Consider the following 23334-nt stretch of genomic DNA (forward strand, 5'->3'; position numbering starts at 1 on the left):
AACTGGGCCTCATATAGGTGAATGAAGCTGATTTCAGTCCTGATTCTGCCAAACAGCTGCCTGGGCCAGCCATTATTTGAAATGATTAGGTGATTTTGCTTTCGAGATAAAAGTAAATCACAAGGAGTCAGCAGGATATACAAGGCCCACCAGAGCTGGATCCTGAACTCCCTACCTCACCAGCTTTCTCTCTAAACACCCTCCACCTCTGCCCCCTGTTCTCTCGAATTCCTCCCTTGCACTCCCTTCAGCCAGGCCCCTATGGTCTTCTCATGTCCCTCTGTTCTGAACCTGCCTCAGGATTCTGGATCCTCAAATCTTCCTAGGTCTCTCACAAGGTCACTTTTATATTATTTAGTAAAAAACAAACAAACAAACAAAAACCCCCAGTGGAGTTCCCGTCGTGGCACAGCAGAAACAAGTCCAACTGGGAACCATGAGGTTGCAGGTTCAATCCCTGGCCTCGCGCAGTGGGTTAAGGATCTGGCATTGCTGCGGCTCTGGCATAGGCTGGCAGCTGTAGCTCTGACTAGACCCCTAGCCTAGGAACCTCCATATGCCACGGGTGCACCCCCCCAAAAAAAAAACAAACAACAACAACAAAAAAAACGAGCAAACTCCCCAATCCCAGGACAATATAGCCCTGAATCAGGGTACTCAGCTGGGAGAAGAGACTATGGGTTGGTTAAAGCCCCTTCATCCTCTTAGTGAGATGGCCTTGTGCAGTCAGCAACCTGTCCAACTGCACATAGTGATTCTGCCCCATGGACTGGGTTAGGGGCCTGTCCTCTCTGTTCTCTTAGCACTTGAGACTTCTCTCTTTCTGAGCATTTATCACATCGGATATGATTACTTGTACTTTCTTATCCCTTTCCCAGGACATATATAACTGGACTGTGAGATTCTTGTTATCTCGGTTTCTGTAACTCTAATGTTTGGCATGATCAACCTTAGTCTACATGGTCAGGAAAGGAAAGAAGGGAGAGAGGGAAAGGAGGAAAGGAGGTAGCCCCTGCACCAGTTGATCAGGCTGTGCCAGCATCCTGGCAAGTCTTGGGTACCTCTTTAGGAGGGCCTCCCTCAGAATCTAACAGATGGAGGACCTAAAGCCTCCCTGCCCCAAGCTAATTGGTGTCTATTCTCTTTCTAAGATGTGCCCCTGGAAGGAGATGCTGGTCCTTCAGGTACCTACCTTCTACCCTCGGGAGCCCTGGAGAGCAGCAATCTGAGCAAAGAGACCCCTGAAGAAAGAGTCACCACGGCCCCTCTGAATCCAGTGCAGTCGGAGGAGGAGTTTAGTGAACCTGAGTCAGAGGGAACAGTCCCCTCTGTGCCTCAAAACCCTGCAGCCGCATCCACGCTGCTTCCACTTCAGGAGGAGCCGGGTAGCAGGCACGCCTTCCCCTCCAGGAAAAAGCTGCCTTCACTCAAGCAGGTGAACTCCGCCAGGAAGCAGCTGAGGCCAAAGGCCACCTCTGCAGCTGTCCAGAGAGCGGGGTCCCAGCCAGCATCCCCAGGCCTGGGTCTCCTCTCCTCCGCCACGGAGAAGCCCCGCCCCCCAGGAGAACAGGACCCAGTTGCCTCTGCAGGGGAGGAGACCCGCCCACTGTCACTGTCTTCGGAGGAGCCCCTCTGGCTGGAACGGAAGGAAGGTTCAGTCCCCACGACTCCCGCACCCCTGCAGATTGCCCCCTTCACCTCGCAGCCGCTGGTGGCCCACACGCTCCCCCAGGGCCCGGATCCCAGGGAGCCCGCCATGGCCGAGGAGGCCCCGGAGGCTCCCCACGAGGATGCCAGCCCCATGACCCTGATGGACAAAGGTGAGAACGAGCTGACCGGGTCGGCCTCAGAGGAGAGCCAGGAAACCACAACTTCCACCATCATTACCACCACGGTCATCACCACCGAGCAGGCCCCAGGTATGCAACCCCCAGCTCCCCCAGCCCTCTGGCAACCAGGCTGAGGCCCTCCCAGTACACTGGCATGAAGGGAGGGCCCAGGGAGGTCCAGCCCCACCCTCAGTTACCATCTTTGAAGCACAGACTATGAGCATTACCCTGTGGCTCAAAATTAATATCCCCATTTTAAAGATGAGACATCAGAGACCCTAAGATGTGAGGCAACCTGCCCAAGGCCATGTAGCTTGAAATCTTTCATCTTGGGAGTTCCTGTCGTGGCTCAGTGGTTAACGAATCCGACTAGGAACCATGAGGTTGCAGGTTCGTTCCCTGCCCTTGCTCAGTAGGTTAATGATCCGGCGTTGCCGTGAGCTGTGGTGTAGGTGGCAGACGTGGCTCAGATCCAGCGTTGCTGTGGCTCTGGCGTAGGCTGGTGGCTACAGCTCCGATTAGACCCCTAGCCTGGGAACCTCCATATGCCGCTGGAGCAGCCCTAGAAATGGCAAAAAGACCAAAAAAAACAAAAAACAAAAAAAAACTTTCGTCTTGAAACGGAATCCTTTGCCTGCCTTAAAGTCCCCAGCCTTTCAAGGTACTTTTACTTTGGAGTTCCCTGGTGGCTCAGCAGGTTAAAGCTACGGTGTTGCCACTGCTGTGGCTTGAGTCACTGCTATGGCGTGAGTTTGATCCCTGGCCTGGGAACTTCTATATGTTCTGGCACAGCCATCAAAAAAAAAAAGTGATGCTTTCGCTTTTATCATTATGTGAATTTGATAGCATGCACTTCTGTGTTCCAGTCTTTCTTCTTTCTCTTTTTACCATCTTCAAACACAGAAGAGAGACATCAGCTGTCAATCATGCATCAATTTTGGACAAATCCATTGTGGCTACTTGTTGAAGAGCATGAGCTCTGGGTTTGACTCCTGCTCTCTGTGTGAGCTTGGCCCAGATGAGCTCCCTCTCTGAGCTTTGCTTTACTTATCTGTAAGATGAGAATAAAATACCAGTCCCCCTGAGGATGAATGGGGTCACCCCGTAGACCGATGAGACGCCTAGCAGCAGGTAGTAGGTCAACATCCATGTCAGCTGTTACTATTTGATTTTGATGTTGATTCTGGAGCTAAAGACAGCAGTGAGAGGAGTGGGGACAGGAGAGCACAGGTGCCCCCAGAGGCCCTGTTCCAGCCCACTGCCTGTCTGAGAGATGACATCTGAGCTGTGTTCCATGTCCTAATTACAGTGTTTTCCTCCAGCTCTCTGCAGTGTGAGTTTCTCTGATCCTGAAGGATACATCGACTCCAATGATTACCCACCACTGCCCCTCAACAACTTCCTGGAGTGCACATACAACGTGACAGTCTACACTGGCTATGGGGTGGAGCTCCAGGTAATACCAAAAAGGTGCCCTCCAGTGACTGCCTCTTCCATCAGGAAGTGTCTGAAGGATTGTCTCAGTCAGACTCATTGCTATCATCCTAACCAGTTTGGTTCTCCCTTTGGCCTAACTGGGGCAATTTGAGCTGGGCTTTGATGGATGAATAGGAGTTCTCAACCCAGTGCACAGGTGAAATAGCTTAGCACACATGAAGGGAAGGGGATGTGTTGATAAATTGTGAGGCATTACACCCAGAAGGAAAGTCCTCTGCTATCCTCCTTATCAAAACATACACACACACACACACACACACACACACACACACACACACACACATACTCACACACTCACTCATGGAAGTCCCACCTGGTTCATTTGACTCATAAACTTTTGGCTGCAAACTAAGAATGGAAAAGCAGGGTAGCATAGTGTTCAAACATCTGAGCTTTTAGTCCCAGCTCTACCAGTAAATGCTGCATGACTTTGGGCAAAAGACTTCACCTTTCTGAGCCTCGGTTTTCCTGTTGGTAAAATGGAAAGGAAATCTACTTTACAGAGCCTCAGAGAAGGATAAATACAGCAGTGCACAGAGAGCATTCAGCCAGAGCCTAGGAGAGAGAGGGTGCTCAATGCATATTACCAGTTATCCCCACCCTAGTTCTGGACCATCCCCACCCGACCACCCCATCTTCAGAAGTCCTTTTTGATATGAACCTAGGCATCCCGCCAGGGAATCACGAACTGTCCGGTTCATTGAGGAAAGGACAAAAGGGAAGCCAGAAGTGGAGGCCAGAACCACATGGTGGCAGACCCTTCCAGGCCAAGGTTAGAGGGCTAGACATGTACCTTTTTCTAGTGGGCACTAAAGAACCACTAAAAGTTTTTAAGCAGAGTCAGTTGTATGATCTAACCAGAAGTTTCCTTTAGGAAGGTTTTCTGATTGTATTGGGAGGATAAAAGGTAAGCCAAACAGCAGAACTTGTGGTCGCTACAGCCCCCAGATCTTAGCCCAGCACGTGACACATAGTAGGTACCTTGCTACTGTCATGGAATTAAACTGGAGGAAAGTTTCAGTCATTCTGATTTGGTCACTTAATGAACACTTTCCTCCACTCAGAGACCCCCTCTATGTCTAATACTATGTGGAACTCTTTTTTAGGCATAGTAGAATTCCTTCACCAAGCACCTACTATGTACCTATCACAGCACTGGGGGACAGGTGATAGGCAAAACTGATCCAGTGCCTGCTTCAAGGGAGTTCACTGTTTTGTGATTGAGATATACACACATGGAAGACATTGAAGTGCCACTTGAAAAAGTCTCTGGTAGATGTTCAGAGTGGATATTGTAGCATCACAATGGAAGGGCAGGCAAGCTCTTTGGCAGTCAGGGTAGGTCTCATAAAGGAGGGCAATTTTAGTGGGGTTTTGGCAGATGAGTAGGAGTTGTCAAAAGAGAAAAAAGAGTAAGATGTAAGGCCTAAAAGAAGAAAGGCTTGTGGGGCATCTGGCCTTGCTTAGATAAGAGGCAGAGGGTCTGGGGTTCCAGGCCCTGCTAAGGAGAAGCAGAAATATTCAAATTGGGCACTGGGGACTGACTAAAGTCCCTACCCCAGCCCTTACACCATTTGTTTGATGTCCTTGCCTATAAGTATCTCCCTTCTTTCATTCCTAAGCCTGGAAAGTGGACTGGGCAGATAAAGTACACAGTTCTTTGAGGAGGCTCTGCCATTAAAGGTATCATTTGGGAAGATAAGAATAGGCGCCTTAGAAAGCCCTATAGAGATGAGGATCCACCCCCCAACTCCTTCAGCAGTTTATGCAGAAGGGCAGGATATTCTATAAATATTTATTGAGCACCTATTATGTGCCAGGCACTATTTTAGGCACTAGAGACTCTGAGCAGCATGGAACTTTCCTACCTCCCTGGAGCTTACCTTCTGCTGAAATGCCTTCTTCTGTCTCCCTGGAGACTGAGCTTCAAGCACAAGCCGATTAAAGCCCTGTCCACCTGCCAGCTCCAGGAGAATCTATCTGCGCTGCCAGAACCCAGAAGCTCTCTGGAGGGACCCAGCTCAGGGGGCTCACAGATGTTTGCAGTGACTCCACCCTGTAGCTTGGCTGTCCCCTCAGCCTTTGGAGGTGTTCCCAGGGCTTCAGATGTTCCCAGGGCTCCAGATGTTCCCAGGGCTGGGGCTTGGGGCTCGGGGCCAGCTGGGGAGGTGCTGTGTTGGCAGCCTCAGAGCCTGCCAGGGAGGGCCCCATCTCAAACACAACTAAGATTCTGTCTGCCCCTGCCCGTCTACAGGTAAAGAGCGTGAACCTTTCCGAGGGAGAACTGCTTTCCATCCGTGGAGTGGACGGCTCCTCCCTGACCATCCTGGCCAACCACACGCTCCTGGTAGAGGGGCAGGTAATCCGAAGCCCCACCAACAGCATCTCCGTCTACTTCCGGACCTTCCAGGACGACGGCCTTGGGACCTTCCAGCTGCACTACCAGGGTAGGAGCCAGCCAAGGCTGTTTCAGATGCAGGTTTTGCCTCAGGTTCCATCTGCAGCCAAGGATTCTAACCCTTTCAGTGCCTGGCATCCCTCTGGCAGTTTGATACTGTCTCTGGAGCCCGCCTTAGATTCATGTTTTTAAGAACATAAAGTGAAAGACATACAATTCAAAAGGAAGTCAGTCCTGTTGAATAGCAGTTGTCAAAATATTGTTTTCATCTATGATAGCATAATCGATGTGCTTCTTTATTTACACATTAAATAATATTTCTCAGCGGCTCTGATAATTGCTATAATTTCAGAGGATTGAGGAGCATAAGAAATATGTCAAGATATTCATTTCTATATGAAAATATCGGTGATTTCTCTTGGTGACAAAGTCACAGGTTCTGACTCTGTTGCAGTGTGTTGTATCTTCATGATGGAAGAAAATACCACCGTTCAGTTAAAGGTTAATGAAGAACAAGCAAGCCCCTTCTTCCCATTCAAGTTCATGGCTCCTGGATCTTACACAGGAATCCCGTGAGAGTCCATGGGCTTCTGGGACCCCACCAGTATCCCTCTCACTTTTTTCTTCTCCTCTGTTTCTTTCTTTCCTTTTTGTCTGTTTCAAGTCTCCTCTCTTTTGCTTTCTGTTCACCTTTCTCATCTCTTCTCCTCCCTCTTTTCTTGCTTCTTCTATCTTTCTTTCCTCCTCTCCTTCTCTTCATTCCCACCCCTTCTTCTCTCTCCCTTCTCCCTCTCCTTGAATGTCATCCCATTTTTCCCACCTCCTCGGTGGTTCCCGTGACCTTGGGTTACTTCCCTTACCAGGAACTCCCCCTCCCCCACCCCATTACTTGCCACTTATGGGACAGGGACAGGGACAGGGACAGGAGCCCTTAGCCACACTTGGGGTGTTGAAAGCCATCAGGTTTGCATTGCATTGACCAAGCCTCTGGAAAAACAATTCATTTAAAAATTTGCCCTTGAATGTTTCTGAAACAGATGGCTGAGAGTATAAAGAAGTGTCCATTTCATCACACCTACTCAATATGCTGGCTATCCTCTGTTGTCTTTGTTGGAAAAATAGCTTGTTGAGCCATGAACTTGAATTTTGTCCTTCTAATGAGTCCTGGGAACGCAGACAGCCTAGACGGCAGAAAGATCAGACCACAGTTTGGGGTGGAGCCAGGATGGATTCAGCATCATCTCATGAAATGAGACTTGAGCTCAAAATGTGACCACACACGCCCTTCCACCACCCCTAAGTGAGCACTGTGCACCAGACATTGGGCTAAGGAGACTGGCTCTTTTTCAGTATTTCCCATTTAATTCTTACCTCCCCCTGAGGTAGGGAACATCATCAACTCCTCCAAAAAGAGGAGAAAAGTGAAGTTCAATGTGCTCTGTCACTTTCTCAAGGTCACACAGTTTCTAAGTGATAGAATAAGAACACTGCAGAGTTCCCATTGTGGCTCAGTGGGTGGAGGACCCAATGTTGTCTCTGGGAGGATGCGGGTTCCATCCCTGGCCTTGGCTTAGTGGGTTAAGGATCTGTAAACTGTGGCATAGGCTGAAGCCACAGCTCCAATTCAACCTTTAACTGGAGAACTTCCATATGCCACAGGGGGGAAAAAAAAAGAAAAGAAAAGAAAAGAAAGAAGGAAAAATAATAATAATAAGCTCACATTGGTCTCCCTCCAGAGCCCAGCCCTTACCTCCCAGGTCAGTTGTCTCCAAGCTTTCATAACCTCGGCATTTCCTGAAGAACTCATTATTCTAACTCTGGTCCAAGAGCCCGAGTTTTAAACAGTCACCTAAGAGATATTCACGCAGGTGCGACTGACCTACCTGGGTGATCCCATCCCTCCTGTGCTGAAGGAAGCCTTTCTGTGTCCACGTGGACAGAGGCTCCAGTGAGGGATGGGAATACATTTTTCACCTCAAAACTGCTGTCTCTGGTTAGGCAGGATGGGGAGCTTTGAGCCTAGAAAAAAAGTGCTAATCTGGCAGCCTCAGCACCACGTGATCAACTCAAGTCACAAAAATACCCTCCCCCATTGCTCCAGAGTCCCCAGGGGCCTCGTCTTTTCTCCTCGGCCCAAATTGGCTCCCAGGATGTGAGTCACGTTCTTCCCACAAGATGACCGTCTGCCTCTGCGTTTCTTCCCAGCCTTCATGCTGAGTTGCAACTTTCCCCGCCGGCCAGACTATGGAGATGTCACAGTGATGGACCTGCACTCTGGCGGGGTGGCCCACTTCCACTGCCACCTGGGCTATGAGCTCCAGGGTGCCAAGACGCTGACGTGCATCAATGCCTCCAAGCCCCATTGGAGCAGCCAGGAGCCCATCTGCTCAGGTACGTGCCAGCCTCAGCCAGACCAATCACAGATGTGTGTGCTAGGAGGGACGAGCCCAGCCCCCTGGGTGTTATGATTGACTTCAGGGGAGGAGACTGCTCCAAATGCAGATGGGTGCTGCCATTTAAAGTTTTGTTATAAGGTAAAATACACGTGACATAAAACTGACCATTAGTGACGTTTGGTACATTCACAATCTGTGCAACCTTCACCACCGTCTTCATCACCCCCAAAAGGACACCGTGTACCCATTAGCAATCACTCCTCATCTTTCCCTGCCTCCAGCCCCTGGCAACCATCAGTGTATGTCGTGTCTCTAAAGCCTATTCTGGACATTTCATATAAGTGGAATTCTACAATATGTGATCTTTTGCGTCTGGCTTCTTTCACGTAGCATGTTTTCCAGGTTCATCCGTGTTGTAGCATGTATCAGACCTTCCTTCTTTTATGGTTGAATAATGTTCCATTATATAGAGAGACCACGTTTTATCTGTTCGTTGATGGACATTTGAGTCATTTCCATTTTGGGGTACTGGGAATAATACTGCTATGAACGTTTGGGTACAAGTTTTAGTGTGGACATGTTTTCATTTCTCTTGGATATACATACACCCAGAAGTGGAATTGCTGAGTCATATGGTACTTCCATATTTAACTTTGGAAGGAACTGTCAAACGATTTTCCATAGTGGCTGTACCGTTTTCCTCTCCCGCCTTTCATGGATGAAAGTACCAGTTTCTCCACATTCTCACCAGCACTGTTATTTTCTTCTTTTTATTACTACGGCCATCCTAGTGGGTGTGAAAGTCTCCTATTGTGGTTTTGATTTTCATTTTCCTAATGGTTAATGATTTTGTGTATCTTTTCAGAATGTTGGTTGGCCATTTGTACATCTTCTAGAAGAAATGTCTATTGAAGTCCTTTGCCCATTTTAAAATTTGGGTATTTTTCTTTTTCTTGAGCTGTAAGAGTTCTTTATATATTTTAGATACTAGGCCCTTATCAGATATATGATTTGCAGATGTTTTCTCCTACTCAACGGGTTCTCTTTTTCTTTTCTTTTTCCTTTTTTCTTTTTTTTTTTTTTCCATGCTCATGGCATGTGGAAGTTCCCAGGCCAGGGTTCAAACCCAAGCCATAGCAGCAACCCAAGCCACAGCAGTGACAATGCAGAGTCCCCAACCACTAGGCCACCTGGGAACATCATCTTTTTACTTCTTGATAGTGTCCTTTGCTGCAAAAATTTTTTTAATTTTGACCAAGTCTAACTCATGTATTTTGTTTGTTTACTGCTTGTGCTTTTGATGTGACAGCTATGATACTCTGAGTCCAGTCAGTGTGCCGGGGCTCTAGTAAATCCACATGGCAATCCTACGTGGTTGGAACCATCACCTCATTCTATAGATGAGGAAACTGAGGTTCATGGAGGTGAAGTTTCTTCCTCAGAATCACCAGAGAGAAGTTGAATCAAGTCCAGAATCCTTTTCTCCTGAGCCCTTTCCCTTACACCCAGGCAGAAGTGCAGTCGGCCTACCCATGAGATTTTTAAAAATACACAATCCTGAGCCCTATACAAAACCTAGCAAATCAAAATCTACATTTAACATGTTCCTTTTGTGTCTTATATGCCCATTATAGATTGAGAAGTTCTGGGCTGTATGTACCACACTGTCCCTGCTCCACTGGCCACAACCTTGACCATCATCAGTTATCAAGAGATCAAAACCCTGTTTGATTCTTAAAAGTCCTGACCACAGCCAGGAGACTCTAGGCTGCCCATATTTACTGAGCACCTACTATGTGCTAGGCCGTGAGCCATGAAGAGGAGAATACTGGATATAAAAAGATGTCATTCCCACCCTCCAGGCATTCATAGTCAACGGAATTCAAAATGCAAATGAGAGCCGATGATAAATTCTGAGATTTAATTGTTGCAGTATTGTTCCCCCAAGGCCCTTTAGAATTTTCCTTTTTTTTTTTTAAACAAAGAAAAATCCAAACTGTAGGGCAGTTGGTCTCCATGCCTCCCTCGCATTAATTTTTATCTATGTATGAAATCAGAGAAGAATTAAGCCTCAATTTGTGTTAAGCAAGATGGATGGGGAGCCATGGCTGGCAAATTGAAGCCAAACAGAGTCATCAGTCGGCTTAATAAGGCAAGGAAAGGGGGGCAGAGAGGAGGCAAAGGAGCGGCAGCTCGTAGAGGAGCAGCAGCTCGCGGACGACAGATGGCTAGGGCCCCCCACCAGGGACAGCGTCCTCCATCACCTCAGCTCCTGAGCTATAGGGTAGTGGTGCTGGCTACATTTTGAGTACCTACTTTGTGCCGAGGATGGCTCCAAGCCGTTTCTTGGAGGGTAGAATTATTGTTAACATTTTATAGTGACCTAGAGGTTCAGAGAGCTTTAGCAACTTGTCCTAGATTCACAGCAGCTAAGTGGCACTGGCTGGTTAAAATGGGATAGAAGTGGGGTCGGGGGGAGGTAATGGTTCCCATGATGCAGGATTGCCGCATCAGAAGGAAGGCAGGCCAGAGAGAAAGCTATCTGCTATTCTGTTCATGATTCTGTTCATGATTCCAAAAGAAGTGCAAGACTTCTTGGCAATATCTGTGCTGCAGGTCACAGTAGAGGCCAGAGCAGAGAAGGGGGCTATCTGCCTTTCTCATCTATCCAAGTCCTTATCAGTCATGCAGTCATTCAACAAACATTTAATGAGCATCAAATAGCTGCTAAGAATAAGACTCCTTCCCCACATTTCTATAACTCTTCCCATTTCACAAATCACTTCCTAATATTTATTAGATCTTTATGATAAAAGTAATATATGACTCTGCTGGAAAAAAATTTCCAGGAAACATAAAAGTGTTGAAGATTATAGCAAATCAATTTTATATTCTTGGTCTCAACTGATCCTTGCATATAGCTCATTGAAATAGTTATGGTGGACCATTTTCTAACTCTTTTTTCCCCACTTAAAGTATAGTGATAATTTAATTTTCCTGTATTCTCAAGTATTCTTCGAGGACATAGTTTATATATATGAATGAAATGTGTTTATTTCACTAAGCATCTATAAGTGGACATTCATGTTCATTCTCATTTTTTGCTATTAGAAGCAATCTAGCAATCCACATGCCTAGTGAACATTCCCATTCATACATTTTTGTGAAACACCCTAAACCTTAAGGTGAATTCCCAGAACCTTAATTACTAGGCCAAAGCATTTGGACATATTTTCTCGATTCCTCACCAAATTGCCCTCCTGAAAGGTCATAGCAGTTTGCATTCTAACTGGTCCTGAATGAGAGTGTCCATTTCCCATCACCTGTATCATCTCCTGTTTATTGCTGCTATTTATCTTGACCAATTAGGTGGATGAATAGAGAATACAGTTTTGGTTTGCATTTCCTTTATTATCAGTGAGGCTGAACAGTTTAGTGCTTACTAAGTACTAAAAGTATATTTCTTCTTTTGTGAACTGCCTCTTTATGTCCTTCCTGATTACCGTTTTGTAATTAAGAATCAGGGCATGGCCAGCACCATGAGAGAATCCTTAAATCACAAACATTTCTTCCCCTACCCGTGGACCGCATGTGGCAACAGTTCCAGTCATGGAATTACATCTCCTACCAAATAGGATGAACCCATCTCAGGAGGACAGGCGTTTCCTGTTACTTCTCTCTTCCGAGATTGTTTCCTCCCACGAAGGCGTGGGGACAACCAGGGAAGATGAAGCACTCACTTCCTCCCTCTCTCTCTGTCTCTCTCTGCTCTCCCCTCATCGCCCACCTACCCCTACTCCCTGCCCCCAGCCCCGTGTGGAGGGGCTGTGCACAACGCCACCATTGGCCGCGTCCTCTCTCCAAGTCACTCTGGAAATGCCAGTGGGAGCCAGTTCTGTGTGTGGACGATTGAGCCCCAGAGGGCCAGAAGCTGCATCTGCACTTTGAAAGGCTGTCACTGCACGAGAAGGACAGGTAAACCTCTGAGGGTCCCCAGCCAGCCTCATTCCCTCCCAGAGTAGTAGAATAGGGATTTGGAGTCTTGAAGTGGCTAAAAAACGTTGACTCGTGGAAGTCAAAAAAGGAAGAGCCAGGGAGGGTGGCAAGGATGTTGGAGACCATCAGCTTCAATCTCTTCCATTTACACAAAAGGAAACTAGGGCATACAGAGGGAAAGGGACATACACAGTCACACAGCAGGGTAGGGCAGAGGCGAGAAGGGATCCAGTTCCCCCACACTGCACAGCCTCATCCTTTCTCCTGCTCATCCCTCTTCACAGTTGAACAAGGAGGGGATGTTTATTGAGCACCTGCTCTGTGCCTAGTCATGTTTTAGGCTCCAAGGAGAACAGGAAGGGAGTAGGGGGCATTAGTTCCTGGTATGATAGGAAGCTGAAATGGAAAAACCAGATTTCTGCACATGAGGGCACTTGAGAAGATACAAGACAACATCTAACCAAGAGCATGTCTGTAGATGCTAAATAATGTGCACAGAATCCAGAATCTGAGAACAATCATTTGAGAACTTATTCTAGAACACTCTGGAATGTTCTAGAAAACTAGAACCTTAGCCATTTATACCTGCTGACTTAGGGTGGGTTCCCTTAGAAACAGACCTGATGACAAGGATGTGAAAGAAAGTGGTTTATTTGGGAACTGATGCTAGAAAGCATGAGGAAAGTGAGCAGAGATGGGAAGGGGCTAGATACAGTATGTGTTAATAGGCAGGTGACTGCAGAGGCAACTGGCCTCTGTCTACTGGGGGCCTCCAGGAAGCTGTGGTGAGCATGACTCTGAGTGTTCCTATGGGAAGGAAAGGAAGCTGGGGTATTTATCCACCCCCTCCATCACTGGATGAGAGGTGCTCCTGGACACAGACTCCCCTACATTGTTTGCCACCCCTTGGGCTCTTGAAGCTGGCTGATCCTCAGAGACCCGAAGCCAGCAGAAAATATGTGAGTAACGAGTGCTCACGAGGTATGGGTAGGGCCAGAATGCCAGCACTGTAGAACTCTGATCTAGAATTACAGTGTCCTGGCTTCTTTGAAGCTGCAAACCTAGGCCCTTACCCTCTAGGAAAGGATTCTGAGAGAAAATGCCAGACAACTGAGGAATTTACCCAACTCTGGGGTCCACTTCCCTCCACGTAGTCACTTTATTCCAAACAGCTCCTATCAATAAATCACAGGAGCTTCAGAACATGGTTTCTTGGCAGCATCAGAATGACCTCAGGGACCCGACAAGAAACAGAGGCCCAATCTTTCCCCCTGGAGACTGATTGGGAAGCAGGAGCTGGGAACCCTCAGTGTGGACTCTTCCTGACTCTTAGACCTCTGGTCTGCCTCATCTGAATCGTTCTGGGAATAAACCAAGTTTACATTTATACCAGATGATGAGAGTGTGCCAAGAGAGAAAAAAATTAACCCAAATGAGTATTTTCTCAAAGTTTATGAAATCCTGATAAATGAGACTAACATACACATGGATACAGTAGTTTTGCTAGTAGTTTCTGTGGAGCCCTGCAAGGGTTTCTGAAAGGGGTTGACAGCCACCAGGGAAAACCATTCTCAAGTGTGTCACAGGGAATAAAGTTTGGAGGGTTCATCAAGGTTAAAGGTCAGCATGCACACACACCCCTCACACACACACACACAAACCCTGTGAAGACACTTGTGTGCTAAGAAGAAAAGAGAAATTAACTTTATCTGTCTGTGAACTTTATTGAGGAAGAACAGCTAAAATACCACCGTTGCAAGAGCTTAGAGCTAAATAAGCCTCCACATAAGAAATGGAACCTTAATATAAATCTTGGCAAGAAATTTAATCCAGGAACCCAAAAATATGGTGGGTGGGCGGAGTATCCCAAGCAAGGAAAATAGGAGTCGGGGGTGAGCAAAGATTTAGAGTTAAATTGGGGTCATATTTGCCCCCAAGAGCTTTGTGTGCTAGGCTGCTTCTGTAAGCTATAGAGAGCTGGGAAGGATTTTGAATAGAGGAGAGACATGGAGAAAGAATTTAAGATGATTTCCATGCCCCCCCCCAAAAATGAAGTCATTCTAAGCTCCAGTCCCATAATATGCAGTGTAAAAGGTGGGGTCCCTGGTCAAACACGTTTAGGAGACACTGTATGCTCCATTTCTGTCTAGGAAGCTGCTAATACACATTGGCTGGCAAAGACACTGACAAGTCCTTCAAGGGGAAAAAATGTTTAATTTTTATTTAACCTGGCATTTTCCACACCCATTTTGACCAGGCTATTATAAATTTGAGGTAAAACTAATTACTAGTTCAGACATTCTAGAGAATATAGCTAGAAAATTGCCATTTTTGGAAGATTGATTGTAGAGATTTTGAGGTCTTGGGGGTTCCTCCAGAGCAACCCTTTGGGCCAAAGTCTCTGGTTCTCTAAAAGAGGAGTCCTGAGGCACAGCCTCTAAGATAGAACAAAGTCAGTGGGATCAGAGGGTTGGGAAGAGACCCCTCCCCATTCTTGGGATGGCCCTTGGCCTCTACCCTGGCCCCCACCTCACCCCAGCCGCAGTGGACACATGACAAAATGAACAAACTGGCTCCAACATTTATGCATTTTGGTAACATTGTAAATTCATCTGGGCAACATAATATAAACCCTTTTTATGGGTCACAGTAAAAATAAAAGAATTTAAAATGCCTGTTTATGACTCCATAAAAGTAAGTTAGCCTATTTGTACACTTTCTTTCCCATTTTGCATAACTTCTTTAAAAACACCAAAGCTGGCAAAGAGTCATGTCACCGAGTTCTAATAACGAAAATGAGTACCAGCATTTTTCCTAATACCTTTCATTTTTCAGGGCACTTTATCCTGTCATATTCTCAAAGTCCCTGTGAGATAAGTAGGAAATCCATTATGAACCCTCTTTTCACACTTGTGGAAACTGAGCCCAAGATACGTTGTGACTTGTGTGACCTCAGTGGGTGGGGAATTGGCACCTGGAAATCAGGACTTCTGACTCCACGCTCAGTACTCTTAGGAGATAAGAATCAGGGACAGAGCCTGGTAGGGTCCAATGCTTGGTAATTTGATTTGCCCTGTCCTGGGCACTTTATACCCATGGTCTCCAGTCCCCACACCCTGCTGGAGGTGTGTTTGTACTCATTTTACAGATGAGGAAACAGGCTCAGTGAGTTGATGTGTTCTTGCCCAAAGTCACACAGCTCAGAAGTTGAAGTCAAGACTCTATATGATGGCATATAACAGTGTTTCAGGAATGAGGTTGATCCAATCACTCTAACTTCTCAGTTAGTAATAATAATTAGTATCAATTAATTAGTCTGGTCATTATGTCACACACATCACTCTTCCTATGAGCTCAGAATCTGTCCATGAATCTAGGACAAGCATTGTGCAGACGGGGAAACAAAGTCCCAAAGATGGAGCAGAGCTTGTGGGCGAGTATGGGGTGACATCGGGATGTGCGTCTGGGAATGTGGGGGCTCCAGAGAGGGTGCCCCAGGCACACACCTCCCACGGCTGCGTGTCAGTGACCCAAGACCTCTGTGGCCCTTGTCTCCTTTCCCACTGCCAGGATGATGGTCTACAGTGGGCTGACCAACAAGTCTGCTCTTCTCTATGACTCCCTGCAAACCGAGAGCGTCCCCTTCGAGGGCCTGCTGAGTGATGGCCACACTATCCGCATCGAATTCATGTCTGACCAGGCGCGGGCAGTCTCAGCCTTTAACATCCGGTTTGAGGGTGAGGATCCCGGGGGGGCCCCCCCGTCTCATGGAGTGGGCAGTGTGGGAGCAGGGCAGAGGCTGGCCCTGGGAGGTGGAAGCCTGACCTGCTAAGGATGGGGAAGAGGCAGTGTCTAGATGGCCCTTTGGACTTCCACCGGCCACCTCTGTGGTGTTGGGAGAGCAGAGGTTCTTGTTCCCACTTTAAATACGAAAATAGGGAGACAAGAGAAGCCAAATGCATGGCCCAGGGGCCCTCAGCAGGTCAGCTGGAACTGGAACATGGGATCTGGTACCCATTTTCCTTGGGGATTCCCTGAGCAGCGAGAGGGGCCCCTGCTTCTAAGACACAGCCCTATGGGTGGCCCCTGACTCATTTGAGCCGCTACCCTCTTTTGTGTCCCCACCCCAGCCTTTGAGAAAGGCCATTGCTATGAGCCCTACATTCAGAATGGGAACTTCACCACGTCTGACCCTACCTATAACATCGGGACCATCGTGGAGTTCACTTGTGACCCCGGCCACTCTCTGGAGCAGGGCCCAGCCATCATCGAGTGCATCAACATGCGGGACCCCTACTGGAATGACACTGAGCCCCTGTGCAGAGGTGAGTGGGTCACAGCCCTTCTCCCAGGGCCCTCCAGCCCTTCAGATGAAGAGGCCCAGCTTATATACCAATTTTAGGATTAGAACCCTTTCCAGGCTCACTCTCCTTTGGGTTGGATTTGCTGCTGGTCCTTGAGAAAATCACAAAATGGAAAATCCAGGCACAAGGCCCATTGCGCATAGCTTGGTAAGCAGGTTGTTGCATGAATTTCGGCTCCTACAGGTGCTACACACTCTTGTGCAGTGCGCAACCCACCCAACAACACATGACAGCCCTGAGTATAATGAATAACAGTGATGATCATGATAATCATAATTGTCAACAGGACTGCAAAAGCTGTCTTGCAGGCACTCTGTCTGTACATTATTTGATTTAATCCTCACTATAATCCTGTGAAGTGCATATTGTTATTGACCCCATTTACAGATGAAGAAATGGAAGCTGTGAAGTGACCTGCCTGAGAACACGCTGAGGGTAATTGGCAGAGGCAGGAATGGACCTCAGGTCTCTCTATTCTCAGATACCTGTGCTCTGAGCCCCTCTGGACAATGTTGACTGTGTGGAACCCTCATCTACATGGGCTCCCAGCGTCCTGCCCTCTCCATTTCTCCATATTCAAGGCCACTGAACCACCCCCAGCCTGGACTCTTGTGGGGAATGAGGAGTAATGAAGAGAGCTCTCACTCCTGGCAGCCGCTGCCCGGATGGCAGTTGGCGTGAAATCATAGCCTTGCCCTGGTGAGGGATTGATCCCGGTATTAAATGTGCTGGTTTAACGAGCGGAATTTATTGGTGCTCTGGCCTCTGCCACATTGAGAACTTTCCAAAGCGGTAAACACAGAGTGAAATTTAAAGGGCCAGGAGCCAGGTGCAGCCACGTCTCTGCTTCCGGTTCAGAGCCAGGGCTTTCACAGGACCATTAAATAAGAATTACTGAATGCTTACCTTGTGCCAGGCACTGTACTGCATTTGACATCCATGAGCTCAGTTAAGCCTCAGGAAAACCCTGTGAAGTCAGCACTGGTATTTATCCCTGAAGTACGAAGGGAGGACTTATCACAGAGCCTCTGCCTTATCACAGAGCCTGTTGGCCGCAGAGGCAAGACCCAAACCCAGGCCACGTGACTTGAATGTACCATCTCTCAGTCACTGCTCACCGGGTTCAAGGGGAGGACTGTTGAGGAATCACTTGAAACATTGAGTGCTATCCTTGGTCCTGAGAGAACTACCGCCATCCCTTGGAATCTGGTTCCAGGACCTCCCAACACCACACCAAAATTCAAGGATGTTCAAGTCGCTTATGTAAAATGGCATAGTGTTTTCATACAACCTATGCACATCCTCTTATATACTTTATGTCATCTCTAGATTACTTATAATCCCTAATCCAATGTAAATACTATGTAAATAGTTGTAAATACAATGGGGATGCTGTGGGAATGTTCGAAATACAGTGTAAATACAGTGTTAATATGTGAATAGTTGTAAATACAATGTAAGCACTACATGAATAGTGAGTAGCAAGTTCAAGTTTTGCTTTTGGAAGCTTTCTGGAATGTGTGGTGTGTGTGTGTGTGCTTTTTATGGCCGTACCCGTGGCATATGGAGGTTCCCAGGCTAGGGGTCTAATCAGAGCTACAGCTGCCAGCCTTCGCCACAGCCACAGCAAAGCAAGATCTGAGCCACATCTGTGACCTACATCACAGCTCACGGCAGCACTGGATCCTTAACCCACTGAGCGAGGCCAGGGATCGAAACCCCAAGTTCACGGTTCCTAGTCAGATTTGTTTCCACTGTGCCACGACAGGAACCCCTGGAATTTTTTTCAATTATTTTGACTCACACTTGGTTGAATCTGTGAATGCAAACCCCCAATGTAATGTCTTTGCCCCACCTTGGCCAACCTTCAGCTGAAGAAGGCAGGTGGCCAGTCCTAATTTAATCATTCTACACACATGTGTGGACTGTTGACTTCATAGCCCACACTCTCAACTGCAATGTCATATCTGCTTCTCTATGAATAATGTGGGTATGTCTGTCTGTCTGTGTCTTTTACAGCCATGTGTGGTGGGGAGCTCTCTGCTGTGGCTGGGGTAGTACTGTCCCCAAACTGGCCAGAGCCCTACGTGGAAGGTGAAGATTGTATCTGGAAGATCCACGTAGGGGAGGAGAAACGGATCTTCTTAGATATCCAATTGTGAGTGTTTATGATGGGTGGACTCCTAAGTCCAGCCAGACTGGGGAAGAAATTGCTCCTGCTTTATTCTTTCAGCCAATATTAATTAAGCATTTACTGTGTGTCAGGGACTGTGCAAAGAATTGGAGTCCCAATGGCAGGAGACAACAACATCATACACACCCAGAAAGAGTCCCTCTCCTCAGGGATAGGGAGCAGTATCAGTAATTGTATACTGTAACTTTGATAAGTGATGTAAGGAAAGAGGCCTGGTGCTATGAGATCCCATAATGGGGATTTGATGTAAAGAAGAGGGTCAGAAAAGCCTTTCCTGAGGATCTGATAAAGCTCAGAACTAAAGGATGAGTTCATGTTAACTCATCCAAAAGGAACAGAATGTGTAAAGGCCCTGTGGCAAGAGTGAGCACAGAATTTTCAAAGGACTGAATAGCCAGAATGGTCAGTAGGAGGAGAAAAGAATAGAAGATAACAGGTACACTCTGCACTGCAGTGGCTTATTTTCCTCTCTGTCTCTCTCAACCAGATCAGAAGGTCCTTGTGGTCAGGACCCGATCTGGTTTATCTCTATTCCAGGGTCTAACACAGAGCCTGACACACAGTAGATGCTCAGGGAATGTTGCTTAATGAAGAAATGCTGTGATAAACAGACTTACCTGGCAGTGGGGGTATTTCTGATACTCACTAGGGATGCCTATTAGATCTTCCATCCAGAACTTTTCCTCTCTGACTCCCCAGGGATCAGGAGAAGGGAACACAGTCAGGCAGTGGTGCTAGAAAAATAGAAGAAAGGGCTTTCCTGCAGACCCAGACATGTGGCCAGGACAGTGGGGAGATGCCAAGTTCAGAGGAGCCTCTCTAGATGCAGCCAAAGCCCTTGAGAGTCAGCTCTCCCCTCAATCCTGGAGTAGAAATCTACTTGCTGGACCGCCCTGGCTCTGTAGAGGAGCCTTGCAAGAGGGAAGTTGTTTATAATATTATGAGTGACTGCCTTTGAAGCTGACCCTTGGAGGCACTGAAAGTGTCCTCAGAAGCTATGCTGAATCATGTATTGGCAGACCTTGCACAGTTGCCCTTTATGGTCTCGGGGTTGGGTCAGTCTGGGTCAGAATTCCATCCCCTCCACCTACAGCTATGTGACTCTGGGCTTTTCTCCAACCCTTGGTTTTTCTCATCTGTAATGAGGTTCCTGGAACATTGGCGTCTCATGGCTACTGGAAGCATGCTTTAAGCATACCTTGCCCATTGCCTCCCTCACTGCTCCATGAGAATTCACACCCTTTCTCTCATTCTTATCTCTCAGACTTTTAGAAGTCTGGAACAAAGCACTTATTCATTCAAGATATATTTTGTGAGTACTATGAGTCAAGCACAGTTTTAGGCACTGAAAAGGCCCTCATCAGTAAGGCTTATATTGGAAGAGAGTGGATTGGCTGGTCTCTGGATGTGGAAAAAAGCTGTGCACCTACTGTGTGTGGGCACTAGGCTAGGCACTAGAGGTACAGTTGTGAGAGAAGTGTAACAGTCTCCACCCTCACTGTCTAGTAGATGAGGAGAACAAGAAACTATATGTAGTATGATAACAACAGTTATGAGGACGGCAGGCAGCTGAAGTAGCCTGAGTGAAATCATAGAGGGCTTCAGGAGGAAGTGACTTCCAAGCTGGGGTGAAAGAGGGTAGGCATGTGTTGAAGGTAAAGGAAGAGTGTCCAGATGGTGTGAACAGCATGTGGAAATGAGAGAGAAGGCAGTCCACTTAGTGACTTAAAAGGAGTTTAATGTGGCTGGAGCATGGAGGTTGGGTAGGGTTACAGAGGGAAGTCCTGGGGTCCTCTGAGCTGAAGCTTCCTTCAACTGGGAAACTCCATTCTAGTATCCAGTCTTACATTTAAGTCTTTAATCCATTTTGAGTTTATTTTTTATATGGTGTTAGAGAATTCCTTATTTCATTCTTCTGCATGTAGCTGTCCAGTTTTCCCAGCACTGCTTATTGAAGAGATTATCTTTTCTCCATTATATATGCATGCCTCCTTTGTTATAGAGTAATTGACTGTAAATGTGTGAGTTTATTTATGGGCTTTCTATCCTATTTCATTGATTTATGTGTCTGGTTTTGTGCTAATACCATATCATTTTGATGACTGTAGCTTTATGCTATAGTCTGAAGTTAGGGACTTGATTCCCCCAGCTCCATTATTCTTTCTCAAGATTGTTTGGTTATTTGGGGTCTTTTATATTTCCATATGAATTTTAAAATATTTTATTCTAGTTCCATGAAAATACCATTTGTATTTTGATGAGTATTGCACCAAATCTTTAGATTGCCTTAGGTAATATGGTCATTTTAACAATATTGATTCTTCCAGCCCAATGACATAGTATTTCTTTCCATCTCTTTGTGCCACCTTCAGTTTCTTTCATCAGTATCTTATAGTTTTCAGAGTACAGGTCTTTTGCCTCCTTAGGTGGATCTATTCCTAGATATTTTATTCTTTTTGATGCCATGGTAAATGGAATTGTTTCCTTAATTTCTCTTTCTGATGTTTTATTAGTGTATAGAAATGCAAACAGATTTCCGTATATTAATTTTGTATCCTGCTACTTGACCAAATTCTTTAATGAGCTCTAGTAGTTTTCTGGTAGTAGGATCCATTCTAAAAGTGCTTCCTCTAGGAAGCCTTCTGTGGCTCCCCATTGCCTTCATAATAAATATAAATTTATGGGGTATTGATGAATACCCCACCACCAGAAGTTCCTGGCAAACCTCCTCAGTCTTCAGCCAAGTGAAGAGGAAATCAGCTCCTGATATCCTGGCTTCTCTTGTGGCAGGTCTGCCAGCTCCACACCCCAAAACACAGTCTGTAGTCCCCTTCCTTCTGCATGGCTCAGCCATCCTCTCATTATGGCATGCATCCCTTATGGGCAATTTTGCTTCACCAAGATTGGCCCACATCTCCCCTTGGTGTCAGAGGGCTGGAGAAGGAAATAGGAATGTGGAAACCCTGCTTTCATCCCCTCTAGGCATCAAATATTCAATTAACCTTCAGCTTGACACCGGATGGGGTTTTATTTCCACTGCAAAGCATGCAGTGGGGCAGCCAATCCAGGAACCTGGAACAGTTAAAGCAGAAATCCTTCCCGAAGCCAGGCCCTACCAGCATTAGCATCAGTAAAGGAACCCTTGCAGGGGACAGACTTTCTTCCAGTTGTCCTGGCAACCATAAATGTGAGTGTTGGCTGGGAGGGAGGACCCCTGGCTTCCCTCCATTGTGCCCTGGCAGTAATCCTGAGCAACGCTGGACTGGTCACCTGGCCTCTCTGGGCTTCGCATTTCTCCTCTGCAAAGTGATGGGTTGCCTTGAACAGAGAGGGTGCAAATGCTGACTCCAGCAGGGCCAGGCAAGTAACATAAAACGAGAACTGGGGCTGGTGTGAAATAAAACATGGAGGAGAGGGAGCTATGATGAATTAGGAACTACATCCCTACCTAACATCATTTAAACCCAATTTTTTAAAGTGCCCCCCCTCCAGAAAAGCATCTACTGGATCCTAGATTCAGACTTGAGGATACTTTCTCACGAAGGTGATGAAGAAAGCCATTTGCATCATTGAGTACTTCATGTTCGCAAGGTTCTTTACAAACGTTAATTAATTTGCCCCTTAGAGTCATCCTAGGAGGAAGGGAGAGCTATTATATTCAACTTATAGCCACCTGATTTCTTATCTCTTACTTGGATGTCTAAGTGACATCAATGAAGTGTCGCCAAAGTTGAATGCTTGATTCTCTTTTTCCAAACCTTTCTGCAAATCTTCCCCATCTTGGTAAAGAGTCATCCATCTTGCCAGCTGCTCAGACCCAAAAGACGTGGAGTTGTTCCAGAGCAGTTAGATGCTGATCAAGGTTCAGCAGTGGCTTTTCTTAGCAAGTGGGATGGGGAGCAGCACCCGGTTTTGTAGCCTTTGCCAATTTCCATGCAGATACTCCTGCTGTGGCCAATATCAAGCAACCAGCACAATGCCAACAGGCTCACCAAATGCCTAGACATTTAACAACCAGCTCACTTCCCTTTCTCCTACCCCCTGTCCCCAAGTCCTCAGTACACATCCTGTTGGTTCTTCTCAAGAGGCAAAATCTGCCCAGAGTGCAGGCACCTCTCACACCCCCACTGCCACCACAGTGGTCTAAACTGCCACTGTCTTGTCCTCACCAATCTCCCTGTTCCTGTTTTGCCCCCAGGGGGGTGTTTTTAACCCAGTACCCTGAGTGATCACATCATGCTCCAAACCTAATGTTGTTCATTCTGTTCAGTTCCTCATTCTATTCAGGGTTAAAGCCAAAGCTCTTACAAAAGCCTTGTCTGATCTGGCCCAGGTTACCGCTCTTGCTGCCCTTCTTTCCATTCTCCTCCTGGCTCTTTCCTTTTGGCCACACTGGCCTCCTTGCTGTTCTGTAAACATGCCTCAGGGCTTTTTCACTGGCTCTCCTGTCTCCTGACACCCCCCCTCCACCCCGCCCCAAGATGCTCAGCCCTGAATATCTGCATAGCTCACCCGCTAGCTCCCTGCAGGTCTCAGCTCCTATAGCACCTCCGCTGAGATGTCCCTAACACCCTTATCTAAACTAGAGGGACAGGAAGGAAAAGCTTTCCTGAGAAAGTAACCTTTCTAAGTGAGCACTTCTCAACCAGGGGCAATTTTG

At 46.9% G+C, this 23334-nt stretch overlaps 1 protein-coding gene across 1 annotated transcript in view; it reads left to right on the top strand.

Moving 5' to 3' along the window:
• Nucleotides 1–23334, top strand: part of SEZ6L (seizure related 6 homolog like) — a 199162-nt gene that overhangs the window by 118080 nt on the left and 57748 nt on the right. The window contains 9 exon segments of the mRNA XM_013983000.2: nucleotides 1152–1919; nucleotides 3152–3285; nucleotides 5581–5773; nucleotides 7930–8115; nucleotides 11931–12032; nucleotides 12035–12095; nucleotides 15687–15853; nucleotides 16247–16441; nucleotides 18500–18638. Of these exon segments, the coding sequence (XP_013838454.2) occupies nucleotides 1152–1919; nucleotides 3152–3285; nucleotides 5581–5773; nucleotides 7930–8115; nucleotides 11931–12032; nucleotides 12035–12095; nucleotides 15687–15853; nucleotides 16247–16441; nucleotides 18500–18638 (1945 nt within the window).

This window comes from Sus scrofa, chromosome 14 (genome assembly GCF_000003025.6).
Source record: "Sus scrofa isolate TJ Tabasco breed Duroc chromosome 14, Sscrofa11.1, whole genome shotgun sequence".
In the NCBI taxonomy this organism is placed as follows: Eukaryota; Metazoa; Chordata; class Mammalia; order Artiodactyla; family Suidae; genus Sus; species Sus scrofa.